The 16,461-nt window shown below is 49.8% G+C and overlaps 1 protein-coding gene across 1 annotated transcript; it reads left to right on the forward strand.

Annotated features, from left to right (window-relative positions):
* Positions 1 to 4,136: 4,136 nt before the first annotated feature.
* On the forward strand, positions 4,137 to 16,454 carry LOC1281582 (cadherin-23). The gene is made up of 14 exons (XM_061644656.1): positions 4,137 to 5,749; positions 9,790 to 10,599; positions 10,676 to 10,811; positions 10,880 to 11,079; positions 11,153 to 12,817; positions 12,887 to 13,480; positions 13,539 to 13,696; positions 13,769 to 14,168; positions 14,235 to 14,720; positions 14,794 to 15,030; positions 15,097 to 15,419; positions 15,487 to 15,685; positions 15,763 to 15,958; positions 16,021 to 16,454. Exons 2-14 carry the CDS (start codon positions 9,865 to 9,867, stop codon positions 16,350 to 16,352), a joined length of 5,661 nt encoding a protein of 1,886 aa, XP_061500640.1. The 5' UTR covers positions 4,137 to 5,749; positions 9,790 to 9,864; the 3' UTR covers positions 16,353 to 16,454.
* Positions 16,455 to 16,461: the final 7 nt, after the last annotated feature.

Consider the following 16,461-nt stretch of genomic DNA (forward strand, 5'->3'; position numbering starts at 1 on the left):
TGCCCCCTGATCAAATAGGGGTTTTTGGTGGAGCTATTTTTGAACTCCTTGATGGGCGATTGTCGCTTCGGTACATATTTCCAGCTTTCGCGAGAAAAAGGTTCCAATCGCAAACAAAAAGAAAAGGTCCCCTCGTTCGTTCGCTTGTCTGTGTTGTGTGCGCAGATGGTTGGAATTAATTTCTTGATGATTTTTGCAAATACGATTTTTGAACCGAATCCATCTCTCCCTCGTTTTTTCCAGTTGGATTCGAGACATCTGATTCGATTCCACGAAATTTTAATGCTGAATTGTTAATTAAAATCATTGCTAAATTCATTTCGGAAAGGATGCTTGTTTTTTTTTTGGTGCGATTAGACCCAAACAAAAACTCCCCGACAGGCGGTCTACCAATCTAACCTTGAAACGTCGGCACAGAGCGAAAAAGTTGTACTCGGTGCTCAAAACTGATAACGAAACTTCGCATCGAATGTTCGCTTGGAAGAGTTTTGCGTGAAAGAGAGCGAAAAAAGCAAATAAAAAGAAGGTTAATTACTACTTGCAGCAGATTGCAGAGGCTGGAGTGCAAATTCAGCCAGTATGGTTTATGCCGATCGCTTCATTTGCACCAGCTTTGTGTAGCATTCGCCATGAAAAGGTGGGAAAACTTTTGGAAGATTTTTCGTACACTTTCAATCCTTTTCCGTTTCGATTGTTTCGATCGATTGAGCGGTGGAAATCGCTCGCAGCAGAATGATTGACTGGAGAGAAGTTCGAATGGAGGGGCAAAATTAATTATTTTGTTTCAGACAACTGTGATAAGGATAATTTTGTTTGCGGACCGATCGAGCGAAGTGATCATACAGGGACACGTGTTAATCTGTGTGCGAACCATCAGCCAATCAGTCGTACATTGTAGCACGTTATGGGGAAGAGCTGACCATTAATCTTACCATTAGCGGTGGAACACCGTTCCAGGAAGGCAGGTTCCAACTCTCTCCCTCCTACAAAAAAAAAATGGGAAAACTCATTTCAGCACTCTCCCCCGGAGCACGGTTCACAGGCAAACAGCCTCTCTCCTCGTCGGTAACGGGTTCAGTGATCCGTTTCAGGTCGAAAAAAGACGGGGACCAACGGGTGCAAAACAATCCGCGGCACAATCATAAAACCGGCACAACAGCCTGTCCGCTAACTCTATTAAACTTTTCCAAACACTCACCCCCCCCCCACCATTGGAGGAAGCACACAGCACAATATTGGTGGTGAGCCGGCAGGTGAGCAGTCAACTCGGAACCCACTGGACCATTTCTTCGGCGGGGTCCTGGGGTTCGAACTAGTGATGTGTTCTCTGGAGCAATCGTTCGTTGGAGTCGGACTCGTCCGGAGTCGTTCAGAGTCGTCTGCAGTCATCCGGAGTTGTACGGAGTCGGCAGGTACAATGTGATTGTGATTAGGCATTTCATTTCGTTGTGTGTGTGTTTTTGTTTTGTCTTATGCTTTGCGCGGGTAATTTTTGTACCGGCCTTTGTTTCGAACACAGACACTGGACGACTCCGACTTTGGATGACTTTGGATGACTCCGAACGACTACGGACGGCACCGGACAACTTCGGATGACAACGGACGACTTCGATTTTGGACAACTCTGGACGACTACGGACGACTTTGGATGCACCGGACGACTACGGATGACTCCGGACGACTCTGGACAACTACGGACGACTCCTGACGACTACCGACGACTACAGACGGCTGAGGACGACTACGATCGCCTCCGGATGGATTCGGACGACTACGGACGACTTTGACTTTGGAGAATTCTGGACGACTACGGACGACTCCAGACGACTACGGAAGACTACAGACAACTCTGGACGGCTACGAACGACTTTGGATGACTCCGGACGACTCAAGATGACTCTGGACAACTCCGGATGACTACGGACAACTTCGATTTTGGAAGACTCCGGACAACTCGGGACGACTTTGGATGACTTCGGACGACTACGAACGGCTCCGAACGACTACGAACGACTACGGACAACTCCGAACGACTACAGACAGATCTGGACCACTACGAACGACTTTGGATGACTACGGACGATAGCTCCGGACGACTACGAACGACTACGGACAACTCCGAACGACTACAGACGACTTCGTCTTAGGAAAACTCTTGACGACTACGGACGACTACAGATAACTCTGGACGACTTCGGACGACTTCGACTTTGGACAACTCTGGACGACTACGGACGACTACAGTCGGCTCCAGATGACTACAAAAGACTGCAGACGACCCCGGACGACTCCGGACGACTCCATACGATTCCGGCAGCTCCAGACGATACTGAACGGCTCCGGTACAGGCGAACCTACCTTCTGGAGTCGGATCCGAAATTTTCGGAGTCGCATCGGAACCAACTTTACCCATCACTAGTCCAAAACGTTCCCCCCTCAACCACCCGCAACGGGAACGAGAAGCAACACGAGGACTCAGAAACGCTTGAAGACGCAACCGATTTGTCGTGCGTCCGAAACACACACACACACACACACACACACTGCACAAAAGCACAAACAGCCCCCGTAAGGGAAATTGGGCTCTGGATTGGACCAGACGGAAAAACAATCTGCAACCGGACCGGACAGTGCTCGTGCCATACCACCGGGGACCGTGGGCCGTCCGGGCATCCAGTCAATTAGCAGGCGGAAGCGCACACCAAAAACACAAACAAAGGCGGAAAATCCGGCCACTCGAGGAGGTGGTGGAGAAGGCAAAGTTTTCTCTCCCGCACTACGCGGAAGTCTTTTGGAGTAAGCACAATTAGAACTGGAACGGCCGCGTTGGACCCGCATGACAATGTTTACATGTTTATGTAACGGTGGCAGAGGGGGAAGGAGGTGGGGAGTGTTGGGTGTCGCCCAACAGTGCCAAGAATATCGTAAAACCGGCCTCCGTTAGGTTTACGGTTTACGGCACGGTTATGATACCCACACACACACACACACCTGCCCACTTGGGGTGGCTTTATGGGAGGGGAGATGTTGCAATGCAACTTCGAAAGCGCTGAAAAGGTAAAACAATCCACCCGTCCCACCACCATCAACAAAAAGCCCTTTCACCCTACCCTGGATGTTGGTTGTGGGACGGTACATAATTGTTGTTGGGCTTTGGGGTTTGGGTCATGTTTTCATTTTTGCATTAACTTGTTCGCCGTACGCGCGCGCGTCGTAGCGTCGATAACATGTGTTCTTCTATCTTTTTTTTTGTTGCTTTGCCTGGGAGACGGTTTTTGGAAAGCCCCATAAACCACCAAGGATGGAGTGGAATTATTCCTCCCGCCGGGTAATCCTGTTGCCGACGGGCGGGTGTCACTTTTGTCCAAAATTGCCCTCACGGAACGGTTGGCATTGAATTAATTAGCATCGAAAATGGTGCGCGATGCGCCTCCGGTTCAAGAACATCTGCACTTACACACACACACGCATATACATACACACATGCACATTGGCAGTCTTGTGGTTGATTTGCATTTTTGGCCCACCATACGGCGAGATAATTGCGTTCCTCTCTATGTCTCTCTCTCTCTGCGTGTAAGGTTGGGATGACTCCCGCACCTAACCTGATGGGACGTCCCTTTCCTTGTTCCATATGGTACGCATCGGGTTTTTCGAGGGGTCATGGCACATACATACAGCCATACAGACACCTTATGCTGCTAGAACGGTGTAGAATCGTGTGTGGAAGAGAGGGGGGGGACTTAATTCATGCGGCGTGCCATTTGTGCTCGGATGCCGATGCCGTGGCGCGTTACGCATTGTTGACTCTCGCCTTGCATGCCTGTACGTTTTTCCCACTAGCGATGGGGTGAAGAAGTACGGTGGGGAGGGGGGAGGAGAGAAGGTGCGCACTGAAGCATTCCAACTCTTGGGTGCGCGCACCAATGTGCTGAATCGTGCTGGAAATTAAAGTAAGCAACGGATGGCGCGTTGCCAGGGGCAGCATCAGCTGTACTATTGGAAGTGTTTCCCTCTTTTTGTACCTTCAAGGGTTAACCCGGCAGAGTGGTAGAAAGGGAACCACGCCGATCGGGGGGAGGGGAGCGGTGGAGCGAGAAAAGCGTTTGGAAATGAAGTTGGAAAATAATGGAAACGGTCCCCGGGACCGGACGAGCGTTTCCAACGAGTCGCTGAGCTGACTCAGTCGAATCGGTGGTGTCGAATCTGCCGGATGCTCCAGAAGTCACACTGTCGGGCAGGAGCTACCCCGTGGGCCCCGTGGAGTTTGTGTTACATCGTTCGAAGGGTTCGGCCCTCCCCCTGCGTTGCCGTTGCTGGTGATTACCGGAAGGGGGCTTACCTGTCCAGTTGATGCTGTTATTGCTGTCTGTGACATCTGACTGGTCTGTGTTTAGTCTTCCCTCGTTTTGTTGTTGCTGGAGTGCTTCAATCCTGTCAAAACCATCATCAAGCGGCGTTACCATCGCAACCAGCCAAGTGTGGTCCAGTGGTGTGGTGAACAGTATCTCGCTGTGCAGTGGCGGTGTATGCTGGCTGTTGTGTAGGAAACAAACAAAGAAAAAACCTTCCTTCCTTCCTAACGACCGAATCAGTTACAACCTGGTGGCAAAAAGCCCAAAACCCTGGTGCCGGAACCGAGTGACCTAAACGCGGTGAACCGGAGCGAGTGTTCGCGTGCGTGTGTGTGTGTGCCTTCGTAAAACATCCAAGCTTTCTCGGAGCAGATTCACGGCCACGCTGGTGCGCTCTGGAGCGGTTGCTTTCTTCTTGGTTGCTTGTTTTTTCCCCCTTCAGCGTGTTGCTGTCTGCTACACAGTCAGTCCGCGCGAATCTGTTCCTGTTTGCGCAGTCAGCGTTACAGGTGAAGCAAGTGCCGAAAAAAAAACAACAACTCTTTCTTGTGCCGGTGGCAGAAGACTGCACTGGCCACTGCGGGGTGATGCAGTGCAGTTTGGTGAGTTCTACGCCGACTGCAGACCAGAACGGATCGGAGGCATCTGAAGCAGAACGGAAGCGAGGCGGTGTAACACGCGTCACTGACCCGGTGGTGGTGCGTTCGTGTGCGGGAGCGCGTATTATGTGATCTTCCGTGGGGTTCGTGTCTTGCGTCCAAAAATTGGCGCAAAGTGGTTGAGTAAAAAAAACGAGCCAACGAGAGAAGCAAAAACGTGGAAGTGCATTCCAAACCGGTGCACTAGAAAGGCGGAACGAAAAGGGCTACCTCTCTCTTGTGTGTGTGTGTGGGATGAGTGCACTTTAGTGCTGGCCCGGTGCTGCTACTGCTGCTGCTGCCATCATCTTGCGTTCGTGTGGAAGTGTGGAGGATAGCAAAACAAAAACATCCCGACCGGGGCCGAGTTTCTCACCCTTTTGCAGTGTGAAGGTGGAGGAAAGGTGAATTAAAATTATGTTTTTGATAAGCCATTTTGCGGCCGCACCACTATGTTGTGACTTTCACCACTTCCCATCAGCCGGTCGGTGTGTGGGATGCTCGTTAAAGGGCTCTTGTTGATGTTGTGAGGCGAAGTGGTAAAGAATGAGGTAGTGTAATCGGTTTAAAGTGAAGTGTAAGAAGTGTACACGTGTGTGTGTGTGTGTGTGTTTGTGTTTTATAGCCAAAAACAGAAGCAAAAGCGAATGAAAGCTTGCTGACTGAGGGAGTGATTGCGAGAAAGTTTGTGCTAAACAACAACGTGCTTGTGGAGCTGAAAGCGTCGGACGGGCGTAAAAGGGGAAGCATCTTCAGGTGGGTGAAATGCATTTAGTTGCAATTTTGCAGCTGTCTCACGCAAACGGAGAGCGGGCATGATGAGCATGATTAAATGATATTTTATGTTGAGATGTAACGTGTGGGTGTAGGAAAGCATTCCTCAAGTGTTGAAGTACGACAATTTTCGTGGAATTTTCCGGTTAAAGAGAGAAAGAAAGGTTCCTGCAGGTCAAACTAATTTCGAGCAAATTATGGTTCAAATTAGCATCAATTCGGTACCTTGGACATGTCCTGAAAATAACACCGAACAGCCAAAAAGAAGCATTAACAACTCATTCCAAGAAATTAACGTTTCATTCAAAGGAAGACATTTTTATTGAGTTCTCAACAGCCACTCTATAAAATACCTGGTGAAGCTTCTTGTTTTCCGCCTGTTTTAAAATTAACACAAACCAACGATAAGAGCACTGCAGTTGACGGCTCTGTTTGCATACGCAAACCATGTGGTACCCTTTGCAAGATTGTAGCAGTAAGATATGCGCACCGAACATCCACTTCACCCGGCACACCGTTTGCTGCGACGCAAAGACGTAAAACGCAACCTAGCGCAACATTTTCCCACGTATCCGGCACGCACCCGTCATCCGTCCTCTCCGAAGGCGTGCGGGAAATGAAGTGCGGTTGACCAGTCTTTTAATTTTCCCACGCATTTTCATCACCCTGTGTGGCAGCCCCTGTGTGGCTTGCTGGCGGTGAAGGTGGAGAGTTCATATCGCATAATGTACCTCGACCGGCGGGTGGCTCGAGCAATGCTGTAATGTGCTCATGTAAACACGAGCGCGTTTGTGCGACGTCGACTCGGCGTGGTGTAGCATTTTTCCGCCAAGCGCGTACGACACGGCCGTCGGGCCAACGATTTCGTCACCGACCTTCCACCCGGTGGTGTGCGGTTGCCGTGTGCGGGGAAGCAGGGAGCGGAGCGGAAACGGTTGGGTTGGGAAAGCAGCGACCATTCCTTTCGGGCAAAAATTGGAACGCAGTAGGCGAAGTTACGTGAGCGCTCGTCGGTGGCTCGCTGTCATTTGTGGTGCTGCTGCTGTTGCTGCCGTTGGCGCAGTGTTTATTTTCCGCGGAAAATTAGGAATTAGGGCAGTCGGTGGAATTAGCAATGGCTTGAGTTGGTTTGGTTTGGGGGCGGTGGTTAGGCTTACCGGCTTTGTGGTCCAATTTGGAGGTGGTTACCGTTGATTGATGCGATTAAATGGTTCGTTTGGAGCTCGATTTAGGGGGAGGGAAAAGGCACATACATACACCGTAAAAGGGTTTCGCCCGCGTGAAGAAGAATTGCTACGAGGGATCAATTAAATGGGTAGTGATTTGTCTCTGTTTGGAGAGAATGGAGAGGACGTAAATTATCAGCATCAGGGATGGGATTGGTGTGTTTGTTGTTTCCCCCCTCTGATAGCAGCCGTTCACAAATTGGAACACATTTTTCGTCGCGCTGGTTTCGGTGGGCGACATTTCGGTGTAAAACATTGCCGGGAATGGAGCAGTTAACTTGCAACATCTTTAATTTACAGTGAGAATGGTCAGCAGCAGGTAATTTAATTTATAACGATCTATGTTGCTTTAGAGTTGCTTAAACGCGGTAGGTAAGACATTGAAGTTATGAATCAATCTTGCAGCATCGTTTCTTCAAAACATTGCGACTTAATGGGGGAGGTCTTTTGTCGTTGTTACTGTTTATCATTATCCCCAGTAAACGGTTTAACAAAGATCTTAAGTTTAAGTTGAAGTCTAGATACAAACACATTTCACATCTGCAGACGATGCAGTGATGAATATATGAGGGATTTTTCAAATTACGTTTTTCACAGAGAGTTTTAGAAGATGGGCATGGACATGGTAAAGTCAAACTGACTGGAATGTTGAATAAATCTACATCGAATCATAGCGTTGAGTGATGTCTTACTGCCATACAGAGTGTTGACACGTGCTTCGTTTAAATTTTGAAGATTCTTGGACTACAAAACGTACATTAGCACAGATCATCAATCGTTCCTAACAATAACACTCCTATGAAGCAAACTTGAGCCCTACAATGTCTATTAGTTTCTAAGGATTCTAGGCCCAAAAGTAGACAGCCTAATCTAACCTAATTTTCTGATAGCGAATCATGATCTTGTCTGTTTTATTCAATTTTGGGGCGACAATATGAAACAAGCAAGACTTCTGCTTCGTCTCCAAAATAGACTCCAACAAGCTGCATGGTTTAGCGACGAAAGCAACCTCACGAATTAAAGTCACTTTAATTTTTTATCAAAAAACGGGTTGAATGGCAGTTTCTTCAAACCTGAGAATTTCCTCAATAATCTTATTTGCTGCATATAAGGCTTTCTTTAAATTCGGATCTTTGCGGTAGCTCTGATAGCTCATATTCATAATGAAATCTCTTTAAGCATGATAATGACCGTTTCTAGTTATTGGTAGCCATACACGATAAAACGCTCTTTTATCAGGATAAAATGTACAAAAATAGTTATTTTTAGCGAGATTAATGCCATAACAACATTTGTTGCTGATATATCACCATCACCATGCAAACAGATAGAACTCATGTGACGTTTTTTTCTAGGTTGTAATCATTGATATTTTCTCTATCACATCGTGTAATTATATCCCTCAGGCAGTCCACTAGCCCACACAAGAAGAGGCGTGTATCATTCATTTGAGTTGATTACGAAAGACGGTAAAAGGAACTGCAGTAATTACAGTGTGCGAAAATTAGAAAGATGACGATAACGCTGAAATAGATCGCGCCATGATCCTCTTTCATCTTGCTCGTCCAAAACCGCTGCACAGTATCACCAATTAAAGTACCCTCAAAACAAATATGCAGTTTAATCAACGTTTGCTCCGCTCATCTGTAATGGGCCAAGGTGGGGCCAATGCGGCTTATGCGTCTAAGTCGCCAAAGCGATTGAGTCGAGCATGGGCATCACATGGGGTTTTCCGTGGGAAATGTTAGCCAAATAGCCATTACCTCATTTGATGAAAATACAGTGAAGAATCTTTAAGAATAGTGCTTTTCACATCGACGTAGACAATTGCACGATTCTTATCGTCCACAACTCACTCAGGCCGCTTCTCATCGACGCGCACGTACGTTCACGGTTCACCTCATTGTCTGTGACCGTGAAGTGTATGTGTGGTTGTGTGTGTGCGAATTCCACGGCGAAAAGTAATTACGCGCCGTTGCACCACCCCCTATCCAGGGGGCGCTCTATGCTCACCCGTTGGGAAAGGGAAGAGCGAGAAGATGAAGATTTATTTACACCAAGGCCCGAGCTGGAAGCCTCGAGAAAGATAAGCAAACATGAACTATCGCACCCGATCTTGAACTACATTTCTACTACCGGGCCGATGTGGGAGGGAGTGGAAACCATAGCCCGTAGTTGGTAACAGACCTTTCCTTCCCTGACCAGTTTGGCCAAAGTTTGGCCGGCCAGAGTACCGCAACACACAAAAACCCCGAGCGGCGAAAAGTTTTCGCGTGCTGAGGGGGGGGGGGGGGGTTTGAGTTTTTCTGTAAAGTGTATCATGTTTCATGATGCCTTACATGTAAGAGAGTTTTCAATCGTACCAGTACACAGTTCCGGGAATCAATAAGCAACGGCAAAGAATATTGTTCTTGTGTGCCTGTGTGTGTTTGTTGTGCTGGTCGTGCCGGGTCGAAAGCAATTTCCAGGGAATTGTTTTTACAGCTTCATCCGTAGCACTAACTCCGCACCATCCGAGGCCGTGCTGTGTACTTGTGGGGAGCTGTTGGGGCGGGCTTTCGCCTGGAACTTTTCAGAAGGCGTAATTAAAACTATTCGGTAGCAAAGCACGATTCTTTTGCTCAAACTTTCCCCAAGGATGCAATTAGTTATAGCTCTGCGAATCATTTGCAGAGGTTTGAAGAAATCAATTTAGGTGCATTTAAGAACAGGGCAAAACGGCAGCTCAACATGATGATCACTTTACACGAAAGTAGTTTGAAAGCGTTTGAGCGTTTCTTTTCTTGCTACTTTCAGACACCTGTAAATGCTCATTGATGTGCGGAAAGCCGCTCGAACCTGGAACAGAATCGCTCAACCGATAAGCTACAGATGGAAATACTCAAGCGAACCGTCTGCCGGCTCAAACCGTCGGCCCACCGGTTAGACTCAACTGCCGGATCTCATTCCCTCACGCAGCTAGTGCTCTGCCTCATCCTAAGCGCCACCCTGGTCAGCTGCAACCGTGCGCCAGTGTTTCTGATCGACGATCATGCGGAAATAGTTATACGATTGAGGGAGTTCCCCGAGACGCCCGTGGGGACGCTGATCTACCGGCTGCGTGGGTACGATGCGGATGGCGATCCGCTTACCTTTGGCGTGCAGAAGAGTGCCGACAGCCACATCATAAGACTGAAACAGAACACTTCCAGCGAAGCGTTCGTCTACCTCAACCACGAGCTCGACCGGGAGGCACGCGAAGAGTACACGCTCATCCTCACGCTCACCGATGGGCGGCTCGGTGAGGGTAACTTCGTGACGCAGAGCTTCCTGCTGCTGGTGGAAGATATCAACGATAATGAGCCGATCTTTAAACCGTTCGCCTCTGTGCTGGAGGTGGCGGAGGACAGTCCGCCGGGGATTTTGACCACGCTGGAGGCCGTCGATAAGGACGAGGGTGCGTACGGGCAGGTCGTGTACTACATCCAAGGGTTGAGCGAGGAGAACAACGTGTTTTCGATCTCCACTTCCAATGGGAAGGGTGTGGTACGGCTGGCCCGAGCGCTGGACTACGAGCGGCAACATTTCTATCACATCAATGTGCTGGCAGTTGACCGAGCGATACAGGTATGAGGACATGGGGATTTAGGAGATGAATGTTGAAGACATAGAGGTAATATAATCTGCTTCTATCATACAAAAGGGAAGGATCAACACTGGAACTGCAGCACTGCTCGTGAGAGTGAAGGACGTGGAGGACCAGCCGCCCGAGTTTCTGGTAACGCAACCGGTGGTACGAATATCCGAGGATGCTCCAATTGGAACGGAAGTGATGCGAGGTAATTGGAATGAATTAGGTCATCACAATCCTGATCACACTAAAGCATGATCTATTCTCTTTCAACAGTCAAAGCTGTGGATGGTGATCGAGGAATCAACAATCGAATTATTTACGGGATTTCAAACAACGGCAGTGAGCTGTTTGAGATTGATCGGTTGAAGGGTTCACTGCGAACGAAACAGAAGCTCGACAGAGAGGACTCCAAGAATCCGATCAACGGTGCATTCATACTGGAAGTGGTTGCGATTGAAGAGAGCAAGCTACAGGTAAGCAATTGTGATATCTAATACTATATTCAACCTTAGTAACATTAACGTCTTGCTGCTCTTCTATTGTCAGCCTGCGCCTTCCTCGACGATGGAGATCACCGTGATCGTGACGGATGTGAACGATGAAATTCCACGCTTCCGAAGCGACGGCTATGAGTGTGAGATTGGCGAGAACGCACAGGAGAACACGCTGGCCCGGTTCATCGACGGCAGCATCAACGAGGTGTTTGACTACGATCAGGGTAAAAATGGCACGTTTCGACTGTCGCTCCATCCGCCGAGTGACATCTTCGAGGTGATTCCAAAGCGAGCGATCAACGAGGCCACATTCGGGTTGCGTGTCAAGGATCCGTCCATGCTCGATTACGAGCGGGTTCGGGAGCTTTCCCTCACAGTGGTGGCGAGTGAGGTTGAGTCCGCTGGTCGTACCAGTACCGCCCAGATACGGGTGGTCGTGCTGGATCAGAACGATAACTTTCCCGAGTTTTCACAGCCCGTCTACGAAATTGATGTACCGGAGAATGTGACAGCCGGTACGGTGTTGGTGCAGCTGCAAGCAACGGATAGTGATTCGGGCCTGTTCGGCACGGAGGGTGTACGGTACACGAACCTGACTGGTAGTATCTCGAGCTTTCTCCATTTGGATCCACACGCTGGCACGGTGACGCTTATGGCATCGGAAAGTCCCGTGTTTGATCGTGAAATCATCCAAAAGCACTACCTCTCGGTGGAGGCCCGTGATAATGGCGGTCGGGGCAATCGGAACACAGTGCCACTGATACTGAACGTGCTCGATGTGAACGACAATGCCCCAGTGTTTGTGCAGAAGCGGTACGAGGTGAGACTGAAGGAGAATGCGTTTGAGTTTGAGTCCCCGATCGTGGTGGAAGCGCGCGATAGCGACCTAGAAGGCTCGCCGAACAGTGCGGTAGAGTATCGGTTGATTGGTGCTCACCATTCCGACTACTTCCATGTGGATAGGCGCACGGGAAGACTCTCAGTGCGTGAAGCAGTTGATTTTGAACGGTTGGAAAGCAGTGGCGGTAGTGGTGACACGCGAACCATTGCACTTACCATTGAGGCGGCGGATGGTGGGGAGCCACCGCTGACTGCCCAGGTCGAGGTGACGGTGTACGTGCAGGACGTGAACGATTATGCGCCCGTTTTTCTCGAGTCACAGTACGCGATCGTCATACCAGAGGACACACCGAGCGGGTTGCCCGTGCTGCGCGTGACCGCGATGGATGGAGATGGTTCTTTTCCCAACAACCACGTCACGTACCGGATACAGCAGGGTGGTGATGGTAGGTTCGTAATAGGAGCTAGTACAGGCGAGATATCGATCACGCACGGTGCCTCGCTGGATCCGAATCTGCTCGCGCCCGATGCGCTGGGTTCGGGGTCAACGTACGTGCTGGAGGTGTTCGCTACCGATGGTGGCAATGGAGATCAGCAGCTGCAAGGATCCTGTCTGGTGAACGTAACGATCACTGATGTTAACAATAAGCCACCGTACTTTGTCGGCCCTACGGCGGTGGCTGTGCGCGAGAATACGCCCGTCGGCACCGAGGTGTACCGGCTGATGGCCACCGATCCGGACGAGGGTGCAATGCTGCGGTACTACATCGATCGAAGCCTATCGGAGGGCAAGACTGAGGAGGGTGCACTGGTGAAGCTGGACGATTATGACTTTGCGGCGGCCTTCATACTGAACGAAACGAATGGACTGCTCAAGGTAAGCAAGATTTTTCTCAATATTTCCACATAAAGCTCAACTATTGCTTATTCGCGGCTCATTCAACAGATAGCAAAGCTGCTGGATCGCGAGAAGATTGCCGAAATCAAGCTGGCCTGTGTGGTGGAGGACGTAGCGGCCGAGCGGGGAGACCAGATGGCAAACACTTTCCTCAAGATCACCGTGCTCGACGAGAACGACAACAATCCCAAGTTCCGCAAACCGTTCTACAAGCACTCCATTGCGGAAAACAGTCAGTACGGTGTGGCGGTATGTACGGTGGTGGCTGAAGATGCCGATCAGAACAAAACGGTCAAGTACAGCTTGGAAGGGGAGAAGGGTGTGCTGGAGCTGCTGCACGTTGATGACGAGACGGGGGAGATTGTGGTGCGCAATCGGATCGATCACGAGGAGTACAGTTGGTTGAACTTCTCGGTACGGGCGGCTGATACGGGCACGCCGCCGAGAGCGTCCTTTGTGGAGGTGTTCGTGCAGGTGCTGGATGAGAACGACAACAATCCTTACTTTGTGGACAGCGTGAACGATTACTACGTGTCGGAGAATGCAAGCGTGGGAGCGGAGATAGCGATCATACTGGCGAAGGATCTAGATTATGGGGATTTCGGACGCATCACGTACATACTGGATCGTGTTAGCTCCAAGGTAGGATTGGGAAATTAGGAATCTTGATGTTTGATTAACACATGAACTGTAATTGCAGGAAAAGTTTAGCATTGATCCGGAGAAAGGAATACTACGAGTAGCGGGAGCATTGGATCGGGAAGAGACAGCTGAGTATATGTTGGCAGTAGAGGCATGGGATAACTATCCTTACGGCTATCTCAATGGGGAAAGTCGCAATGCTTTTAAGCACATACTGTAAGTCCAATCAAGGTACAGTGCGTTGGTTCAAGATTTTTAACTAATTTTCTTTCTTTTCCGTCGTACAAGGATACACGTGTTGGACGACAATGACAATGTTCCCGTGATCCAGAAACCTTCCGGGTGTAGTATGATCACCGAGTATCACAACATCAACGATCCGATCGTGAAGCTGCGGGCAACCGATGCGGACGATCCAACCAATGGAAACGGTCAACTGAGCTTCGACATTGTGGACCCCTCGGGGATATTCTACATCCAGCAGGTGTCGGCCCAGTACGCAGAAATATATTCCCGCGGTCCGCTGAAGAATCTGCACGGCAACTACACGCTGGAGCTGATAGTGAGCGATCTGGGAGGCGTACCGAACACGGCCCGAGAGTCGGTGGACATCTGTGTGACAGATTTCAACGACCATGCGCCAGTGTTTGTGGTCCCCAGTGGAAATACAACCGTGAAGGTGTTTGAGGTATGATAGGACATAACGGAATGCCTTCTTTGTATGGTGAGATTAATTGTATTTTTTTTCCTTCAGAACACAACGCTCGGTAAACCATTTTTCCAAGTGCACGCGTACGATGAAGATGTCGGCGAAAATGCGATTGTGCGCTACCGACTGAAGATGGACACGATGGGCAACTTTCGCAAGTTTTCCCTCGACATGGAGACGGGCGAGCTTAGCCTCGCTGCGCCTCTCGATCGCGAGCAGCAGATGATGTACGATTTGCGCATCGAAGCGTACGATCAGGGCATACCGACACCGCTCAGCAGTACGGTCGATCTGATCGTGTACGTGCGGGACGTCAACGACAATCTACCTCAGTTTTTGCTCAAGGAAATCAGTCTTAACTTTACGGAGCACACGACACCGGGCACGGAACGAATACGCCTGCCCGACACGGTCGACCAGGACTATCTGGACCCGCTGGACGGTCCGGCGGCGAGTGTGGTTTGCTACTACATCGTGCACGGCAACGAGGATGGACACTTTGGACTGGATCCAGTGACACACGATCTAACGGTATGTGTGGAAGAGGGATGGGGTTCAAAAAGGAGCGAAGTGTAGTAACCATTCTTTGAAATCATCGTTTTAGGTGGAGAAAGAGCTCGATCGGGAGAAAAAATCTCTGTACAAGCTGCACATTAAGGCGACGGAGGAGTGCACGAACGCGAATCTATCGTTGGACACTACAGGTCACTCGGGTAATATCTTAAAGGCTACTGTGTACATAAACGACATCAACGACAACTCGCCTTTGTTTGAGTCGAAAATATTCACCGGCGGAATCTCAACGTCGTCGCTGTTCGGTGCCACCATTCTGCAACTGCAGGTGAGCCCGAAGAAATGAGACAGATAAAACAGTCCCCAGTATACACTTACGACAATTTCTCAACAGGCCACGGACGAAGACGATGGATTGAACGGATTGGTTCGGTACTATCGGCACGGTGAGGTGCGGAAAACGCTTGCCGAGGGGTTGGACGATTTGCGCAGCGATCCGTTCCTGGTCGAGGCGGACACGGGCAAAGTGTTGCTGAACTTTTTCCCCCAGAAGTCGATGCGTGGCTACTTTGACTTTTCCGTGCTGGCGAACGATTCGTACGGCTGCCACGATCGGGCGCACGTGTTCATCTATCTGATACGGGAGGATCAGCGGGTAAAGTTCATACTGCGCCAACGGCCGTCCGAGATTCGCCACAACATTCAAAGTTTTCGCGAGTAAGTGGGGCTTGGTAGGTAGGGGTGTTTGCAGGGTTAGTACTCACTCTGGATGTGATTGTTGCAGGATCTTGAGCAATGTCAGTGGATGCATCGTGAACATTGACGATATACGGGTGCACGAGAATCCGGACGGTTCGGTTGATAGGACCAAGAGCGACATGTTTATGCATCTGGTTGATCAGAAGAACAACTCCGTGCTGGAGGTACATCAGGTGCTGCAGTTGCTGGATACGCACGTGGAGAAGCTTGATCGACTGTTTAAGGTGAGTTGGAGGTGGCGAGGTAAAATCTACACTGCCTACAATCATTTCGGATTTCGGAACTGATGCTCTCGTTGCAGGAATTCAATGTCCTAGACACTCAAGCGTCGGAGTTGGTCCAAACGGCAGAGATGGACGAACTGTCGGTCAACATAATATGGCTGTTTGTGACCAACATTTTGCTTGGCGCGCTGCTGATCGTTGTAATAGGACTGTCGATCTCACAGCGTTTATCCTACCGCAGACAGCTACGGGCAGCGAAGATAGCTGCCTTTGGTAAGTGCTTCTCATTGAAGTCTTCTCAGAACACCCTCCTAACACTCGATTCCTCGTCACAGGCTCCACGGGCCCTAGTCGCATGTACCAGGAGGTGCTCGGCGCCGTACCGAACACGAACAAACACAGCATGAAGGGTAGCAACCCGATCTGGATCGGCAGCGGCACACCGGAGGGCGAATGGGCGAAGGACGAGTTCGACAAGTGCAAGGATGCGATCGACGCACAGTACGAACGATCGCTCAGCTCGGGCTTCTTCATCGACAACTGTCTGCAGTACGAGGCCCGGAAGGGTCTCGCCGGGGCCGAAGCGAACAACGCCGCCAACTATCAGCTCAAGCGGGACAGCGAGACGACACTGTGCGCCCGGAACTTGGAAACGACCGAACTGTAAATATAGCATTATCTGTGTACATACGTTACCTTTTTCTTCCACTCCATCTCCATCGCAGTATCGCGTATCAATAAAGTAGAACGAAATGAAAAACAAAAGAAACATCACA

The sequence above is a fragment of the Anopheles gambiae genome, chromosome 2 (genome assembly GCF_943734735.2).
Source record: "Anopheles gambiae chromosome 2, idAnoGambNW_F1_1, whole genome shotgun sequence".
Taxonomy (NCBI): Eukaryota; Metazoa; Arthropoda; class Insecta; order Diptera; family Culicidae; genus Anopheles; species Anopheles gambiae.

Excerpts from the sequence above, each read along its gene's own strand:
- LOC1281582 (XM_061644656.1), top strand. The coding sequence starts at position 9,865 with ATGGAAATACTCAAGCGAACCGTCTGCCGGCTCAAACCGTCGGCCCAC. Across the intron at positions 14,169-14,234 it reads CAACCGTGAAGGTGTTTGAG|AACACAACGCTCGGTAAACC; the intron begins GTATGATAGGAC and ends TTTTTCCTTCAG. Across the intron at positions 15,420-15,486 it reads AACATTCAAAGTTTTCGCGA|GATCTTGAGCAATGTCAGTG; the intron begins GTAAGTGGGGCT and ends TGATTGTTGCAG.